Source organism: Pipistrellus hanaki (assembly GCF_964339955.1).
Source record: "Pipistrellus hanaki genome assembly, chromosome: 9".
In the NCBI taxonomy this organism is placed as follows: Eukaryota; Metazoa; Chordata; class Mammalia; order Chiroptera; family Vespertilionidae; genus Pipistrellus; species Pipistrellus hanaki.
The window spans coordinates 7,972,981-7,990,871 of NC_140511.1; the positions used below are offsets into that span (position 1 = coordinate 7,972,981).

Here is a 17,891-nt window from a genome sequence, read left to right on the forward strand (position 1 = left end):
AGCACAAATTTCTTTTCACAATTTCATGGGTAGAAGATTGAGTCTCATCATACACCTTAGCAAACTCGGCATACATTTTTTTCCTTATGTAGAGAACTTTCACATTTTTACTTAAAGGATGCACATTCCAACTTCTCTTTGGCACTTGAGGCCATTTAATTAAATAAATATTTCTTGAACACAAGCACTGAGATACAACCATCTGACAACCTAGATGACTCCTAAGTGACTTAACAGGTGGTTGGCAGAGTACTAGACAAAAGGATGCTTTGCATCCTGGGCAGGTCTGAGTGGAAAGGTGCAAGTTTTCATCACATTTTTCAAAATGGCTCGAAATGTAAAGCCTATGAATTGTTTATTTCTGGAATTTTTTATTTAATGTTTCCAGACTGCACTTGACTATGGAAAGTGAAACTGGATAAGGAGGGACTACTAAATTTCTACCTCTCCCAACAATGCAAATCAACTGACCAGCAGAATGTCTGGTCACTGTGATGCACACTGACCACCAGGGGGCAGACGCTCAACACAGGAGCTGCCCATAGGGGGCCTCCTGATTGCCCCACCGGGTTTCCCACAGGTTGGCCCTACCCATGCATGAATTTCATGCATCAGGCCTCTAGTTAGATATATATTTTTAAAGGTTTATATATGTATGCAAGCTTTTACTACATCCTTTATGCCCAAGCTAAACTTAATGAGAATGTTTTCTAATCTTGTGTAGTGCACGTGGTAATCGCTACCCCTGGGAGAATCCTGGATCTTATCAAGAAAGGAGTAGCAAAAGTTGATCATGTCCAGATGATAGTATTGGATGAGGTAATGTCTCTTTATTTGGAAAGATGCTATTCTGTATTATTCTGAGCAAAGGTTCTTTGTGTTTTCCTTATGATTTTCTAATAAACACACGACTTTTATCAGTTCAAACTAATTTGCTTATAAAAACATGTTTTGCCTTTTAAAGGCAATAGATGATATTTATAGGAATAGGTCAGCCTTGTGCCTTTCTTAGGGATGCCAGATAGTTTGGATTTCATTTTTATTTTTCAAGATGAGAAGTTGTTGAATAACTTCAAACCAAGTTCATGCTAAGTCTCTTTCCATTTAGTGATACATCTTAAAAGGCATATAATGTCTCTAACCCCTCATTTAGCGTATAATATTTTATATTTGGTTTTTTAATCTGTTACTCGTATTATCTCACTAGGTAGTAAGTGCCTTTAAGAACTTACTCAGCTCCTTGGGTCCCAGTAGTGTTTTATACATACAGTACATCACTTAATATATTGAAATAAAATTACTTTTCTATTTGGTCTGCATTTTATTTTTTATTTTTTATTTTTTTTTTAAATATATTTTATTGATTTTTCACAGAGAGGAAGAGAGAGGGATAGAGAGTTAGAAACATCGATGAGAGAGAATCATCGATCAGCTGCCTCTTGCACACCCCCTACTGGGGATGTGCCTGCAACCAAGGTACATGCCCTTGACTGGAATCGAACCTGGGACCTTTCAATCCGCAGGCCGACGCTCTATCCATTGAGCCAAACCGGTCCCGGCTTGGTCTGCATTTTAGCTAGCTAGGTAGATCAGGTTGATTGTGGTCTAATTCAGATCTGTGTTATTTTTTTCTTTGAGTAATGAGAGAACATTTATTATTCACTATATACTAACACTAAGTGCCTTTACGTGTTTGTTGGTTTTTTAATTTAATTTTGCAACAATCTTGTAAGATAGGTATCCAATGAAGTTACTGTAGTGAATACACATCCTAATTTAAAATTGTGGAATGTGAAGAATTGATTGGTTAAGCAACCTTCCAGTGTAGTAAATTGAAGGAAACAAGATTTCAATCAAAGTAATTTGACTCTGCAGCCTATACTTTTATTTATTTATTTATTTATTTAAATATATTTTATTGATTTTTCTTACAGAGAGGAAGGGAGAGGGATAGAGAGCTAGAAATGTCAATGAGAGAGAAACATCGACCAGCTGCCTCTTGCACACCCCCTACCGGGGATGTGCCCGCAACCAATGTACATGCCCTTGACCGGAATTGAACCTGGGACCTTTCAGTCCGCAGACCGACGCTCTACCACTAAGCCAAACCGGTTTCGGCTGCAGCCTATACTTTTAACCAGTATATCATACTGGCTCTTTAAAGGAAATCATATTAAAATTCTGTTATGGAATCTGCCACCATGTCCCCTGTAGAAGGGTTTCACACTTTCCCCCTGAGTCACGGGCCATGTGCCTTGGTGCTGTCGGCTTATGTGGTGGCGCAGAGAACTTCGTGTTTACCACAGGAGCATTCCATGGATGCTTTGGGGGTATGATGCCTTGGTAACCAAAGAACTTGACATTACTTGATTGTTTTTAAAATTGTCTTCTCTTGTACTGCAGGCAGATAAGTTGCTGTCACAGGATTTTGTGCAAATAATGGAGGATATTATTCTCACGCTACCTAAAAACAGACAGATTTTATTATATTCCGCTACTTTTCCTCTTAGTGTACAGAAGTTCATGGTGAGTGTGAACAGATGAACTTGGCAACAGTGCCATCCTGTTTACTCATGCATATATCTTATTCATAATTATATCTTCTTGTCAGGCTATAGTTTAGGCTGATTATTTTTAAGTTTTGGCTTTTTTATCAGCTAATAAGGTTTGTTGTGCATAAATTAACTGAATTTTTAAATAGTAATTTGATTAAATTCTTTGTTCGCTTTTTGGTGTCAGGCTGACACAGCCATTGATGCTATATATTGTAAATAGATTACAACATAATCTAGCTGTTAACCCTCACATTGTATTGTAATTTATTTCTTCATGAAAGATTGTGTATATTTGTTTTCAAGAAATCTGCATCCTTAAAGCAGTAGTTTTTTGTTTTGTTTTTTTCAGACAGATGTATAAGATATATTTTGAGTTTAAGAGAAATATTCTGCTTTCACTTAAGAATAAGTCTTCTATTTATTTATTTTCAGAATTCCCATTTGCAGAAACCCTATGAGATTAACCTGATGGAGGAATTAACTTTGAAGGGAGTAACTCAGTACTACGCATATGTAACTGAGCGCCAAAAAGTACACTGCCTCAACACACTGTTCTCCAGGGTAAGGAACAGGGCTCCTGCACATTACCTGTTACTGATCCCAATAAAACACATTGTATCCGTTTCCCCACCACTTCAAATGTGTTTTTTTTTTGTTTTTTTTTTTTAAGTTTTTAGCTTTTCTTGAGAGATAGTTTCAGCTCATCTGAAGTTGGGGTATAGTTGACAAGTCTTAGGTACTTTTATTTAATTTTAAAATAGTTGACCTTAATTAAAGTTGATTCTCATGTTTGCAGTAATTACAGTCAGTCCTCATTTGCAGGTACTGTATTTGCAAATTCGTACTTGCCAGAATTTATAATCACAATCGGCACGTGGATGCTTTTGAGGCCATTGGTGGACATGCATACCAATTGGAGTCATTGTGTATATTCTCAACTGAGGTCATATTCACGGCCTGTTTAATGCCACATCTTTTTTGCATTCTTGTGACTTTTTTGTTTAAAAGCATAGTGTTAGGATCCAAGATGGCTGCTCGGGTATACACCTAGCCGCAGCAGCTCACAACAATTTCAAGGGAATACAACTAAAATGTAGAGTGGACATTGCCCAGAGCTACAGGTAGTCGACTGACTGAAAACTCTACAATAGGAAGGAGGGAGAAAACCAGAAGGAAAATCAGAGGAGCTGAAAAAAAGCCTAAGGTACGGAGACATGCTGCGCGCTCGCACGCACACGCGCATGGAGAGGTCGCAGCCGGAGAGGAGGAGAGGGCTGGGTGCTGCCTGGCGTTCCCTAGCAGGAAGGAAATAGAACCCCCAGCCTGGGCTGAACCCCCGAACCGGCAGCGCTGAGCCCCAAGTTATGTGCCAGACCCTGGGGACCCAGGCTCCGGCAGGGGGAGACAATCCCGGGGGACGGCGAAATGCGGGGCCCCCGGAGTCGCGCGCACATGGCGCGCAGAGGACTGAATGTTGACTCTGATGCTGGATTACCCTAGCCGGAAGAAACAAAGCCTCCGGCGGCAGCTCTGAGCCTCAGTCCAGACCGCCCCAAACTCCAGGTCTGGGCCAGTCCCTGGGGACCCAGGCTCGGGCAGGGGGAGACGGAGCTGTGAGGTGGAGTCCTGGGAGCGCGGCGAAAGGCCGAGCCCCCGGAGTCGCGCACACTGTGCACAGAGGACAGTCTGTTGACTCTGATCCTGGACTCCCCTAGTGGGAGGGAGAAAGAAAGCCCCAGACTGGAGGAACGCCACGAGGAGCAGGAGCCCCTGCCGGACACCAGCCAGCCGGGCGCCAGCAAGGAGCCGGGCGACGGGGCCCCCAGTGGGGGGGGTGCCCCTGAGCCTTCGACTGCTGAGCGCTGGCAACGGAGCCAAGGACGGGGGCTGCTTCCTGGGCGGCGCCGACCCCGGCAACAGGCTGGAGCAGCGCGGGAGCCCGCGGAGAACAAAGGGGTGCCACAGGCCAACCTGCTGAGCTCCCAGGACAAGGAGGAAGAAACCAAAGAAGTTCTCAATGTGAAGAAATCAAGTGAGAGCAAATGATAGTAAAATTACTTAAGAAAGAATACAAAGAAGATCTTGAAAAATCAAAGACTAGTCAGAACTCAACGCACCAGCCAACATTGCAACATAAATGCGTTTTGTTTTGTTTTTTTAAAAGAAAAAAAAAAAGAGAGAAAAAAGGGACAGAATGTTGGAACAGCGGCGACCAGGCCTAGAGTGGCCAGGCACAAGGCAGTGGCAGCTGGGCCCGGAGCAGCAGTGGCCAGGCCCCAGAGCAGCAGCAGCCAGAACAAGAGCATCAACGGCCAGCACTGGAGCAGCCAGACCTGGGGCAGTGGCAGCCAGGCCTGAGGCAGAGGCGGCCAAGCCCAGGGTGGCCAGTCCTGGAACACCCAGACACGGAGTGGCGGGGCCCGGAGAAGCCCGGCCCAGAGCAGCTGGGTTGGGAGCAGCCAGGCCCAGAACAGCAGTAGCCAAGCACGGAGCATCCAGGCTGGGAGCGGCCAGGCTCGGAGCAGCCGGGTCTGGTGCGGCCAGGCCAGGAGCAGCGGCTGCCAGGCTGGGAGCGGCCAGGCCCGGAGCAGCGGCTGCCAGGCTGGGAGCGGCCAGGCCCGGAGCAGCCGGGTCTGGTGCGGCCAGGCCCGGAGCAGCGGCTGCCAGGCTGGGAGCGGCCAGACCCGGAGCAGCGGCTGCCGGGCTGGGAGCGGCCAGGCCCGGAGCAGCCGGGTCTGGTGCGGCCAGGCCCGGAGCAGCGGCTGCCAGGCTGGGAGCGGCCAGGCCCGGAGCAGCCGGGTCTGGTGCGGCCAGGCCAGGAGCAGTGGCTGCCAGGCTGGGAGCGGCCAGGCCCGGAGCAGCAGCTGCCAGGCTGGGAGCGGCCAGGCCCGGAGCAGCCGGGTCTGGTGCGGCCAGGCCCGGAGCAGCAGCTGCCAGGCTGGGAGCGGCCAGGCCCGGAGCAGCGACTGCCAGGCTGGGAGCGGCCAGGCCCGGAGCAGCCGGGTCTGGTGCGGCCAGGCCCGGAGCAGCAGCTGCCAGGCTGGGAGCGGCCAGGCCCGGAGCAGCAGGGTCTGGTGCGGCCAGGCCCGGAGCAGCGGCTGCCAGGCTGGGAGCGGCCAGGCCCGGAGCAGCAGGGTCTGGTGCGGCCAGGCCAGGAGCAATGGCTGCCAGGCTGGGAGCAGCCAGGCCCGGAGCAGCGGCTGTCAGGCTGGGAGCGGCCAGGCCCGGAGCGGCCGGGACCGGAGCAACCGGTCCCAGAGCAGCCGGGTCGGGTGCGGCCAGGCCTGTAGCAGCAACAGCCAAGTCCAGAGCAACTAGGTCGGGAGCGGCAGTGACCAGACCCGGAGCAGCTGGTTGTGGAACGAACCAGAGCAACAGAGGCCAGGCCCGGAGCAGCCAGGCCCGAAACAGCTCGCTCCTCGCCTGTACCTGCCCACGGCTGCCTCTCAGACATGGCTGGAAACTTTTGCGGGAACTTGAGGGTCTGCTGAATCAAGTGATGAAGGCTTAGATCTGGATGTGTTGAGTTAGTATAGCGCTGGGGTGTTGATCTGTGAGTGCCTTGAGTGGGGCCTGGATGAGGCTGGTTGACCTATTTGGAAATGTCTTTTGTGTGAAGTATCATTGGGCATGTGGAGGTATTATTGATATGAGAAAATGCTAAGTAACAGATTTACTATCTGAAAAGGGATTTACTATCGGGGAGAGGGAGGGAGGAAGAGACTGAACATAAACTGTGCACCTATGGATGAGGACAATGGGGGATGGGGAGGGGGCAGAGGGTGGGGTGGGAACCTGGTGGAGGGGGGAAGAAATGAGGAACCTTTGTAATAATATGAACAATAAAGATTGATTTAAAAAAATAAAAAAAAATAAAAAAATAAAAAAAAAAAAAAAATAAAAGCATAGTGTTAAAGTGCTGTCTAGTCCACCAAAGTACAGAAGTCTCAGTGCCTCACAGAGGAAATGTGTATGAAATAAACCTTGCTTGCACAGGCTTGAGTTACGATGCTGTTGACAATGAATAAATAATGTGTCTTTAAACAGTGACACAAAAACAAGGCTATTGGTTCATTGATGAAAAACTCAGGGCCAGCCCTGGCCAGTATGGCTCAGTGGAGTGTCATGCTCTATACCAGGGAGGCAGGTTTGATTCCAGGTCAGGGCATATACCCAGGTTTCAGGTTCCATCTCTTGTGGGGCATATGCGGGAGGCAGCCAGTTGATGTTTCTCTCTCTCTAATACCAGTTTTTAAAAAAACAAAAAAAACCCCTTGTGACCAGATGTTTACAGGAACTGTATTTATCCTAGGAGCAATGGTTCTTTATTCACTAATGCAGTATTTGCAGCAACTGTTGTATTTTTTGTTCTTGCAATTGTGTGCCCTTATGAAATATACTGTGCTACAATAAAACTTATAAAGTATCTGTAAATATTAAGGAAATGAATAGTATTTACAATTTTTACAGTTTTGTATCATAAAACTTTCTGTCATAGACCATGGTTTTAACATTTGTTTGCCAGTCAGTATTTTCAAGATGTGCAAAGTAAATAACGGTTTTCTCATGTCTCTCCCTCCCGCCCCCCTGTGCTCAGCTTCAGATAAACCAGTCGATCATTTTCTGTAACTCCTCTCAGCGAGTTGAATTGCTAGCCAAGAAGATTTCTCAACTGGGTTATTCCTGCTTCTATATCCATGCTAAAATGAGGCAGGTGAGTGTCAAACTAGAACATGCACAGATTTTTAAAACACTTTAAGTATTTCTTGGAATTTTGTTTTGATGCTCCTCCAAATGTCCTGAGTTTAAGAAGAAATTACTCCTTGTTGCATGAAGGACTCTTCATTTTAACCTCCTGGAGGCCCAGTTTTCTAACTATGAAATAGGGTAATGCATACTCCTATCTTGCAAGGAATATTGAGATAATGTCCAAATATCTGTCAACTGTCAAAAGTAATACAAGTGTCAGACTTTATTCCTTTCTTTCCCCAGGTTATCTCTAGTTGTGCAGTATTTAACACAATAGCCTCAAGCCACATGTGGCAATTTAAATGAATTAAAATTAAATAAAAAATTTTAAATACATTGACCACATTCAAGTGCCTCATTACATGTCACAATCACCTACGGTTCTGGACAGTACAGGTATAGAACATTTCCATTAGTGCTGAGGATTTTACATTTTTAATGTATTTATGAACCTCAACCCAAGTATTTTTTTTAAATTTTTTTTTTTACTATTTGCCTTAAGAAAGTGATGGAATCTCTAAATTTTTGAACTTTTTATTCAGCAAAGAATAAATTAAAAACTATAATGACATTTGTGTGTGTACCAAGTGAAATTTCATGAAAAGCAGTTTCTGTAGACTTGTTAAGGTTAAGAACTTAAATTAGTTAACTCATATTTGGTTTTCAAAGAAGCGTAATGTCATGGATCAAATACCACTATGTAGGCGCCTAGCAGTTAGACATTATCATAGGAAATGAATGTATTCAGCTGATGAGAATATTTTAAAATGGAAGAATTTTGTGCTCACAAGATAAGCCAGTTTGCCAGATGCTAGATTTATAACTTCTAGAATCATTTTATATGCTCTATTTTAGTTTTTTAATTGGAAAGTAGTTACTTTAGCTTTTGTATATAATTACTAAAAAGGTAAAACAGAAGTTTGGTCAAGCCAAACTTGGCATCATTTGTGGAAAACATTTTTAAAGGGTATATATACAAAAACATGGTGAAAATTGTTACTTGAAATCCACTTCAGCAAAAAAATCTAAATACCTTTGACTTAAATACAACATATAGAGATTATTAGTTGCTTATTAATGCCCATGGGAAACCAATTTATGGTATGTTTTTAACCTTATAAATATATGTATATTGAATTGGTTCACTTCTCATTTGTGTGAACAAATTTTGTGCAGGAGAAATAGTGGGGATTTGGGGCTATGTGCATGAGTTTTGGTCAAATACAATGCATTGCTCTCTTCCTAGGAACATCGAAATCGTGTCTTTCATGATTTCCGAAATGGCTTATGCCGCAATCTTGTTTGCACTGGTAAGTATTTCTTGTTTCCTTTATCCATTGCTTTTTCCCTATTTCTGCTCTGCTTATTTGTCCATGTTCCACAGCAGGAGCCTGTGACATAGATTAGCTCACCCTGGTACCACTTCTAGAACTTCTTTGGAGAAGTTCAGGACCCTCCTGAACTCAGGGTCCATATCTGACGCTACGAAGACTGGTTCTGGCACTGATGTCTTACCTGCCTTCTAAACAAATTTTAGAATTTGTGTTTCTTCTGAATAGCATACAGGAGTGAATTACATTTAGCACACACAAAATGAATTATATTGTGAAACCATCTATGTTTTAGAAATTGCTTATTGTGGCCTTTTGATTTTTTGCCAGAAGCAAACTAGTCTGAATTTTATTATATTTTCACAACATGAAGAAAAACACTGGGGAGGCAGGTAGACAATCAGACAACGCAATAGATTCAGTATCCTCCCATCTCTTTTGTTTATTCGTTTTTTAAATATATTTTTATTGATTTCAAAGAGGGAGTGAGATATTAGAAACTTCAATGATGATGAGAGAGAATCATGGATCAGCTACCTCCTAAATGCCCCCCACTGGGGCTGGAGCCCACAACCAGGCATGTGCCCTCGACTGAAATCAAACCTGGGACCTTCAGTCCACAGGCCAACGCTGTATCCACTGAGCCAAAGCAGCTAAAGCTCCTCCCATCTTTACATTAGGAATATAATCTTAATATTGGTATAAGATTAATAGTCTTCTGGGTAGAGAGAAAGCCTAGAATTTTTAAAAATTGAGGTAAACACATAAATAAATCACGTATATTTGAATATTTGCATGTGCATCCAAATCAAGATTTAGAATATTTCAAGATTGGTGTTTTTAAAAACGTTAACTGTAGATTAAACTTTGAAATTTTTAGCAGAATATTTACATGAATAGAAAGGACTGTCAAATACCTTGCATACCTTCCTGTTACCTTGTTTCTCTGCCTTACAGCTGAAGAACAGTTTAATATAGCTGTGAATTAATACATTTATGTTCACATTTGTCATTTGCTATTAAGCATTTTCCTGTTTGAGATTTTTTTTTTCTTAATTTTACCTATTGATTTTAGGGAGAGCATCGAAAGTGGTCGAACAACACTTATTTATGCATTCATTGGTTGCTTCTTGCCGTGTGTATTGGGACATCACTAGCCAATTGAGCTACCCAGCCAGGGGGAGAAATATACCCCCCTCAAAAAAATGTTCTTTGTAATTATACACTGATATAAATTATTGTGATTAATGCTCTTTTCAAAAATCCTCACAGAATATTTTTCTTAATGATTTCTAGAGAGAGAGAGAGGGAGGGAGGAAAGAATAAGGGGAAAAGAGAGAGGGAGCACATCGATTGGCTGTCCCCACACGTGCCCTGGACCGGGAATCAAACCCGAGATCCTTTGATGACGCTCTAACCACTGACCAAAGTCAGCCAGGACAATGGGTTTTACTTAATCATTACTTGCAAGGTTGCCTTCAGGTTTTTGAAGTACCAATGCCTTCTTTCTGATTTTTCAGAACAATGATGTCATTAAACTAACACTGAATAACATGTATGAACGTGTATAAGTAAATACACGTTCCACCCCTTTAAGGAGCAGTGGTGTTTTGTTTGTTTTTTGGGGGTTTTGTTTTTTTAATATATTTTATTGATTTTTTACAGAGAGGAAGGGAGAGGGATAGAGAGTTAGAAACATCGATGAGAGAGAGACATCCATCAGCTACCTCCTGCACACCCCCTATTGGGGATGTGCCCACAACCAATGTACATGCCTTTGACCAGAATCAAACCTGGGACCTTTCTGTCCACAGGCCAACGCTCTATCCACTGAGCCAAACCGGTTTCAGCAAGGAGCAATGGTTTAATGAGTGTTAAAAAGGTGAACAGCATTCAGAGTCTAACCCTAGCTGGATTGCTCTATCTCTGTCTTTCCCCTCCCTTCAACTCCTCTCTAAAAAAAATTAATGGAGCCCCAGCTGGTTTGGCTCAGTGGAGAGAGCATCGGCCTGTGGATTGGAGAGCCCCAGGTTGGATTCCGGTCAAGGGCACATGCCCCGGTTGCAGACTTGACTCCCAGGAGGCTGCCGATCAATGATTCTCCCTCATTGATGTTTCTATCTCTCCCTCTCCCTTCCTCTCTGAAATCAATAAAAGTATCTTTTTTTTAAATTAACAAAAAATATCCTTGACCTGAGGATTTACAACAACAAAAGTCTAATACAGGGCCTGCACACTTTATCTGTAAAGTGGTGGATAGTAAATGTTTTAGACTTTGCACACCTTGTCTTGTTACAAGATATTGAGCTCTGCCATTCTAACTCCGAAGCACCCTTAGTATATAAACAAATGGGCATGGGCTCACTGGTTAGTGTTGGTTTGTGCAACAAAGGGTCACAGGTTTGAGTCCCAGTCGGATATGTGCTTGAGTTGCAGGTTCAACCCCCAACCCATCAGGAGGCAACCAATCAATGTGTCTCTCTCACATCAATGTTTTTCTTTCACATACTCACACACCGATGTGTGTGGTTTTTTTTTTCTTTCTCCCCCCCTCCCCCACTCTATCTAAAAAATAAAAAAAAATCAATGGGAAAATACCCTTGGATGAGGATTAACAAAACAACAAAATAACCTTTATTTACAAAGACAGGCCTTGGGGACTAAAAGTAATTTGCAAATGTGAATTTTATAAAGTGGTCGAACAACACAGATTTGAACTACATGGATCCACTTATATATGGGTTATTTTTCAATAAATACAGGAAATATATTACTGACATTTTCTTTAAAGAGAGTGTTCTTAAGAGAATAAGAAAAATTTTTTATTGTAAGAACACAATATATTAAATATCCTATATAATAAAGAGCCAGTATACTAATTAGACCGGATGGCTGAAAGGCCTGCCAGAAGATGGGGTGGGGGCAGGAACACCGGAGGCAGCCCTGGCAATGAGAGCCGTGGCAGCCAGGCTGTGAGGGCTGAGCCCCTTGCACGAATTTCGTGTATCGGGCCTCTAGTATAACATAAAATATGTTAGTCAACTGTGATATTGGTAAGGCTTCCAGTATAGTAGGGTTATGTTAATAGTTAAATTTAGGGGGAGTTGTTACAGATTTTCAACTGCAGGGGTGGTGCGTGCCTCTGACCCCCATGTTCAAGAGTCAACTGCAGCAAATAATCCTAAATTTTCATAGGAGAGGGAAGTAACTAGCTGAGGTTATCTGAGAATAAATGGAATTTTAATTGCTTTGTAAGCTAGGTAAGATTAAGTTAGGGCCGTGGTTGGCAAACTGCGGTCCCTCAAGCCACGTGCGGCTCTCTGGCCCCTTGAGTGTGGCTCTTCCACAAAATACCATGGCCTGGGCGAGTTTATTTTGAAGAAGTGGCATTAGAAGAAGTTTAAGTTTAAAAATTTTGGCTCTCCAAAGACATTTCAATCGTTATACTGTTGATATTTGGTCTGGTGACTGATGAGTTTGCCGATCACTGAGTTAGGGGACTGGTGTCACAAGTGGTCCAGAGAGGGCTGAGGAGAGGTTCAAGGGAGGGAGAGGGGAGGGTTTAGAGGAGAGGAAGTTTTGAGGAGATGTGTTAGAAAAGTGTGATAAGACTCAACAGAGGAGGGCCTTGAACGTCATTTAAAGCAAGGACTTACAGATTCAGAGTAATATTTTAGAAACATTATTATGACCATCATGGATTATTATGTTGGAGTTAGGAGCCGGTAGAAGAAGGTAAGCCTAGTTATTAGACTGTTGTTACTATTTATAGTTTTCAGAGCTAAAATTAGCATAGTAATTATGGGATTAGCTTACTTCAGACATATAAATAATTCAGCAAAAAAACAGGCGAAAGAAAATAAAATTACTGGTTATTCCTAAGATTTGTTTTATGAGTTTACTAGTTACCCTGGTCTCTTCCTGTATTTGCAGTTACCTTAGACCAGTGGTCGGTGAACTCATCAGTCAACAGAGCCAAATATCAACAGTACAACGATTGAAATGTCTTTTGAGAGCCAAAATTTTTAATCTTCTTCTAACTCCACTTCTTCAAAATAGACTCGCCCAGGCCGTGGTATTTTGTGGAAGAGCCACACTCAAGGGGCCAGAGAGCCGCATGTGGCTCGTGAGCTGCAGTTTGCCGACCACGGCCTTAGACCATTTTCTAAAATTTCCTTGTAGAATTGGGCAAAGATAACTGTGACAAAAAGTTATTTGTGATAATGTGCATGAAAGATAATGCTAGTAATTTAATTATTAAGTGAAAGAAATACATTTAAGGTATACTAGAAATATTTGTTAAGTAGCATTACAGTACCAAGACACATGTTTAAATGCTTAAAATTGCTTAAATATTGAAAGTTGTAATGGAGGTTTTTTTATTTATTTTTTTTTTAAGATTTGTTTACCCGAGGTATTGATATACAAGCTGTGAATGTGGTAATAAACTTTGACTTCCCAAAGCTGGCAGAGACCTATCTCCATCGTATTGGAAGATCAGGTGAGGAAGGACAGGAGGGCGATGCTCTTTGTGGACGTTTGGGGGTTTTTTTTGTTTTGTTTTTTGAGAACTTTAGTCACTAAATTTTGTAGGGTTTTGTGTGAAATCGTGGGTAGCAATGAGAACAGCGAATTAAAACTAATATAGTTGTTCTGTGTTTAAGACTAATTTCTAGTTCTTCTAGAACATTTATTAAGAATAGTTAACTACCATATGCATAATTTGAGGTAAAATTAACAGAGGAGAAACTTCACACAATCTGTAACTACTATTTAATATGTATATTTTGGCAACTTTTGACAAAAATACCTATTTTGTCCTTTGAAAAGGGTAAAATAGAGTACTACTTTGGGGAAGTGATGTGACTATGAGGAGAGTACAATTCCTGCACCCGGAGTGCCCTGGACAGAAACATTAACTCTTTACGGTTTGATGCTTACAGGTTTACACATGTACATTCTCACATTTACTCATTTTTTAATTTAAAAAATTTTTTTTGTTAGGTCGCTTTGGTCATCTTGGCTTAGCTATCAACTTGATCACATATGATGATCGCTTCAACCTGAAAAGTATTGAGGAGCAGCTGGGAACAGAAATTAAACCTATCCCGAGCAACATTGACAAGAGCCTGTATGTGGCGGAATACCACAGCGAGCCTGTAGAAGATGACAAACCGTAACAAGCATGTGTGTACCTACAGAACAAACCGTAACAAAGCACGTGTGTGCCTACGGAACATAAGCCGTAACAAACACGTGTGTGCCTACGGAACATAAGCCGTAGCAAACACGTGTGTGCCTACGGAACATAAGCCGTAGCAAGCACGTGTGTGCCTATGGAACATAAGCCGTAACATGCACATGTGTGCCTATGGAACAGCTCAGTGGGCATATGTAAAGAAAGGAAAGAAATCAAAACCCTCTTTCGTGGGGGCAGTTTGATGTCCTGGCATCCGTAACAGCAACGAAGGGTGGTAAAACACTTGTCGGCACAGATGCCAGTAAAGTAGCTATCTCTGGGGTGAAGTTGTGGTTCGTCTTATTAGAAAATCTGTAAATGTGGTTCTTGAATACAGTCTTCCTAAGTAATGTGATACTGGGAGCAGTGCCAAGGTAAATTCCGACTTCAGAAATAATGAAAGCAAAGAGAATATTTTTCAGCAATTTTTAAAAATATATATTTTATTGATTTTTTTACAGAGAGGAAGGGAGAGAGAGAGAGAGCCAGAAACGTGGATGAGAGAGAAACATCGACCAGCCGCCTCCTGCACAACCCCCACCGGGGATGTGCCTGCAGCCAACGTACATGCCCTTGACCGGAATCGAACCCGGGACCTTTCAATCCGCAGACTAATGCTCTACCACTGAGTCAAACCAGTTTCAGCTTTTTCAGCAATTTTGAGTGTGAAAATATTTTCTATTATCTTTTCCTTTATCATTCAATAATCTTTTGGCATTCACTCTTCCTTTCAAATGGGTGCCTCGGTAAGTCAAGTTAAATGACTTACAGTGCCTTATTGCCAAATGTGTAATTGGGTTATGAGGATGACTATGTCTTTTTAAATTTTTGTATATTTAAAAAATTTGTTTTTCTGATTTTGGAGAGAGAGGAAGGGAGAGGAGTTGTAGAGATAAACATCCGTTGGCTGCCTCCTGCACGCACTCCTACTGGGGATCGAGCTGGCAACCTGGGCATGTGCCCTGACCCAGAATTTAGCCATGACCTCTTGGTTCCTAGTTTGACACTCAGCCACTGAGTCACACCCCCTAGATCAATGGTCGGCAAGCTCATCAGTCAACAGTGCCAAATACCAACAGTACAACGATTGAAATTTCTTTTGAGAGCCAAATTTTTTAAACCTCTTCTAAAGCCACTTCTTCAAAATAGATTCGCCCAGGCTGTGGTGTTTTGTGGAAGAGCCACACTCAAGGGGCCTGAGAGCCGCATGTGGATTGAGAGCCGCAGTTTGCCGACCACGGCCCTAAGCAGTTACCTCTTTTTAAATGCCCACTCTGGTTTTCTGCACCACCCTCTCACTTAATCTCTTTGTGACTATTGGGCTCTGAACAAGACTCAACATAGAGGAAAGTAGACTTGTGGAATTTTTTATAAGGAAAATACGATTAATTGAGAGCTGATGAATTCCAAATTAGCAATGAACATTTTACCTGTTATTTTTAGATTTTTCAAATTACTTTCACTTTTTTAAATTTTTTAATGTCAAACCTTAAACATAAAACTAGCCAGTTAGTATATTGGCAAGCTATTTACTACGTTTGTGTAAGGTTAAAAAAAAAAGTTGCTTTATGTGTTGTGAATGATTGCTGGCTGAGGCCAAAATTATCAGGCTCTCATCCTGCCTCGAATGCCTGGCAGACATTCCTTAATCCCGAAAGGACTCTGCAGTCGCTAAGAGCTGAGTAGACGCTATTACAGGAGAGTGTTTGGAATGGGATGTAAAAGCCTGTACACCCTAGTTCGTATTGTTTTCGCAGATGTTAATTTTAGGTTTCTTCTTTCTTAGGCTTTAACAAACTGAAGAAGGCTTGCTTGGATCTGTGACACATCATTTGGGGGGGATGCTCTTCTCTTTGTGGGTTTTTCATCTTTTATTTTGGAACTATGAAGACTTAAAAGAACTCAGACATTTTTTTCTTTTTTAACTGGTGAAGAGAAAAAAGCTGAAAAGAAGGAATTTGCCTTTTTTGTTCCACTTGTTTGCACTGTGTGCTGACTGAACATTAGTTGCACTAACTGCTGGATTTTTAAAAATGTTTTCTGGGGAAAGGGGGACAAGGAAGGAGGAGAAAGAAGAGAAGGGAGAAACCCTAAAAAGAGAAGAATCTTGATGAACACACAAGCTTGTCTATTATTTCCGAATTCTCCAACAGCTGACTCTTGTGCATTTCAACTTCTCCCTGATGACTCATCCGTTTTTTAAGCCTGAAGAGCTTATTACTTATTTGTGCGAAGTGCCTTATGCTATGAGACCATTCAGAATATCATCTTCTAGACACAGCCCAAGGAATCAACAATAGTAATTCTTTCCTTTTTTTTTCTTCTTTTCTTTTTCTTTTAAAACGTTTTATTTCATTTTGGTTTCACTTTGGAGTCTCTTTTCCCTTTCGACCCAGTACTCAAGCCCAGGGCTGAAGGATGAAGCCTATTAGTAATGTTAAGCACCATTTTTTTTCTTTAAGTGGAGGAGTTGATATGCAACTGCAGTTCATCCGCACTGTAAATACATGTATTTAAGAAACAACCACACAATCCCAAGCAAAAGTTTCTTCTGGGCTGAGTAGATGCAACATCACTGCTCCCAAAGGAAAGAGCGTCTGTCGCCGCAGGAGCCATACAGCTAGCCTCTGTGCTCTGGAACCCTGAGACTGGCCACGTGCTCTCCATGCGCAGCTAGGGCACTGAGGCGCAGCCTGTCGGCCTTGACCTCTTTCCTCTGTGGCAGAGCGTGTCCCATAGAAAACTGGGTGTGTACACTTGTATAAACTTTGTAAATACGTTTTTTTCTGCGTTCATATATATGTGTATATATATATACATACATATATATATACATACATATATATATCTTTTTTTTTTTATGAAGGTTGCTGGGATTAAGGGGATTAGAGTGATTATGGGAGCAGCTAAGATGAGAGGGGCTCAGTTTTCCGCAACACTAAATTCTAGAAAGTACTTTGACCTCTTACTGTAGCGAGCAGACTCCTGTGGGGGCCCCGTGCTGAGAAAGGGCCCCGGAGTCTTCACTGCGGCTGCCACACTGTCTCTGGCGTCTTTAGAGGAGGCCTGCGAGGGAGCAAGGAAACTTCAAACACCCGTCCAACTTTGAAAGACTCTCTCTGATTGTGCTTTTTTCCCCTTTTTAAAAGTTTGAGAAACTTTTTAAGCTCTGCAAAAGGGGACAAAGAATGTGCGTCGCAGTGCAGGAACTCCCTTGAGCAGCAGCGATTGAGCAGTGGATGTATAAAGCGTGGGTCTGCCTTGCACAATATTAGCCAGTACCAGCTCCGGGGAGGTTAGCAGTTCTGGGCTCCGTTTCCGTGGGTCACTTCCTTTGCTGTTGCCCTCTGCCCACTTGGACATGTAAACTTGCAGGGATGGGCAACCCTGAGAGCTGCTGCCTGCTCTCCGCTAGCTTTGTGACGAGAACTGTCCTGTTCGCAGTGTAAATCGCTGGCAGTGCTTTACAGTCAATAGTGTTGCATTAAATTGTGCCCCTCCCAACATGCTTGATGTTTGGCCTGATCTCCAGGCAAAAGGAGTGGGATGAATCAAAACCAGTGAACTTTTTTTAAAAAAACATTTTTAATTCCCCTTTAACCCAGTGTACTAGGTCAATCAGGAGGCATCTAGGGTTAAAAAAAAAAAAAAAAAGGCAAAATAAATTTTTCCCCCCCATATTCCATTGTTTTTCAAAGCCCTAAAATAGTACAAGTCCTTCCTATGTTTTCATGCTTAACTCATCTGGATAAAGAAATCAGTTATTCAAAGTTGCTTTTTTGACTCTATGTAGTTCTAAACAAAAATGATTTGTGACTCACCCAAAATTCCTTGAAGATCAAAATCCTACAGATGCCTCCTGATGAGACATAGCCCTAATCTCTTTACAACTAGCAAGAGCTGCACAGTACAAACCCCCAAAAACAAGCTCGTTCATTGGGTGTCCACGCCACATGGGCTCTTCCGCAGCCAATGTTGGCAACTAAGTACAAGCCCTGCTTCAGGGAGTAACTTTCC

General features: G+C 42.6%; 1 protein-coding gene across 2 annotated transcripts in view; it reads left to right on the plus strand.

Annotated features, from left to right (window-relative positions):
- The window catches only part of DDX6 (DEAD-box helicase 6), a 37,728-nt gene extending 20,217 nt beyond the window's left edge, over positions 1-17,511 (plus strand). For both annotated transcript variants that reach the window (XM_084896002.1, XM_084896003.1), the window contains exons 7-14: positions 725-819; positions 2,404-2,526; positions 2,988-3,116; positions 7,153-7,269; positions 8,551-8,614; positions 13,035-13,136; positions 13,640-13,822; positions 15,661-17,511. In XM_084896002.1, coding sequence (XP_084752128.1) covers positions 725-819; positions 2,404-2,526; positions 2,988-3,116; positions 7,153-7,269; positions 8,551-8,614; positions 13,035-13,136; positions 13,640-13,815 — 806 coding nt within the window. In that variant the 3' untranslated portion in view covers positions 13,816-13,822; positions 15,661-17,511. The remainder of the gene's footprint in view (positions 1-724; positions 820-2,403; positions 2,527-2,987; positions 3,117-7,152; positions 7,270-8,550; positions 8,615-13,034; positions 13,137-13,639; positions 13,823-15,660) is intronic.
- The last annotated feature ends 380 nt before the right edge of the window (positions 17,512-17,891 follow it).